The 1,356-nt window shown below is 35.5% G+C and overlaps 1 protein-coding gene across 1 annotated transcript in view; it reads left to right on the plus strand.

Annotated features, from left to right (window-relative positions):
• The first annotated feature begins 675 nt into the window (after positions 1–675).
• enkur (enkurin, TRPC channel interacting protein) overlaps positions 676–1,356 on the plus strand; it is a 5,905-nt gene continuing 5,224 nt past the window's right edge. The window contains exons 1-2 of the mRNA XM_015370166.1: positions 676–820; positions 905–1,092. Coding sequence (XP_015225652.1) covers positions 733–820; positions 905–1,092 — 276 coding nt within the window. The 5' untranslated portion in view covers positions 676–732. The remainder of the gene's footprint in view (positions 821–904; positions 1,093–1,356) is intronic.

Genomic DNA, 1,356 nt, shown 5'->3' on the forward strand with positions numbered 1-1,356 from the left:
GAATGAGTACAAATAAATGTACAAAATAAAATCTACTTAAAAAATATATAGAGCAGGAAGCTGGCTTTTCCAGTCCTGCCCCAACTTTTTCAGCATTTCATCCTAATATTTTAAACTTTTAGGGCCATCCAAGTACCGATTGAGAATATAATTAATCATATGGTGTTTTTTGATATGTTTTTTATTATCTGACTTTGTAAAAATAATAATTTAGTAGAGGTTTGACCAGTGAAATCAATCAACTTTTATCTGCAGCCAAACAAAGGTTCCAGGTACATTAGAATCACAGTTAGGCAATGTGGTCCTAAATCAAACATAACGCTTTGCACTGGTTCCAGAAGTGGGATCATGGTATTTGCTGATTACCTTTCTTTGAACGAAAAATTAAAATACAAATTTGAATATTTTTATACATCTTTAAAACCAAAGCAGACAAAAAAAGTGTATGTTACTTTGGCCCCAAATGTTGTCATTTAATAAAAAGTTAGTTTTTTCCACATAAAATCTTAATAAATATGGATTGTGACGTTGTGACTGTCACTATGTGTAAAGCTGCTGCTACACTACAATTTCCCAGCTTGGGATAAATAAAGTAAATCTATTCTATTCTATTCTATTCTATGATTGAAGGGCTTTAATGGTTAAGTGGTTTTCTGAAATCTCCTTTAAAGGTATACAGCCAAGCACAGCCTAGCTGCGATTATTGAGCAAGAGTCCAAACAGAAATATGCAATGGAGACGATGGGACCACCTAAAGTGGAACTCCCGTCTCCAGATAAGTTCCTCAAAAAGCATTCAAAGCAGTTTAAACCTCCTGCGGGTGAGTTGCTATACCAATTTTCCTAAGGGTTTGTCTTATTAATGGTAATATGACCTGTGTCTGCTTTTGTTTTCTATTCAACAGAACCTGAACATTTCCACAAGCCTCCAGCCCCTTTACGGACCGACAAGCCACAGATTAGGATCCAATCCAAGAAGGTTTTCTCACAGAAAACTGATTTGGTTAAAGTGACACCTAAGCCTTCTCTCATAGAAACAAAGAAACAGCTTCTGGAAAACTCTGGCCTTATCCCCAAATACATCAGAAAAAAGGTATTGTCCTTAATGCACCCTTTCACTTTGCTCTGTTACTTTCTATGGGTAACTTACCTGCCTGATTATTTCTCTATCTGTGTCTATTTTATCAGTAGAGCCCATTCTATATTAGTTTTCTATATCATAGAAAGTACTGCTTACTGTAACTAGCTTTTCTGTGTTCAGCAACTGATGGAGCAATTGTAACTGTTATCTTTTTGTTCTCCTTTTTAGTAACAGTGCTTCTGTGGTTATCTGTACATTTCCCCCCCAAAAAAACTC

This window comes from Cyprinodon variegatus, unplaced genomic scaffold (genome assembly GCF_000732505.1).
Source record: "Cyprinodon variegatus isolate N-32 unplaced genomic scaffold, C_variegatus-1.0 Scaffold42, whole genome shotgun sequence".
Classification (NCBI taxonomy): Eukaryota; Metazoa; Chordata; class Actinopteri; order Cyprinodontiformes; family Cyprinodontidae; genus Cyprinodon; species Cyprinodon variegatus.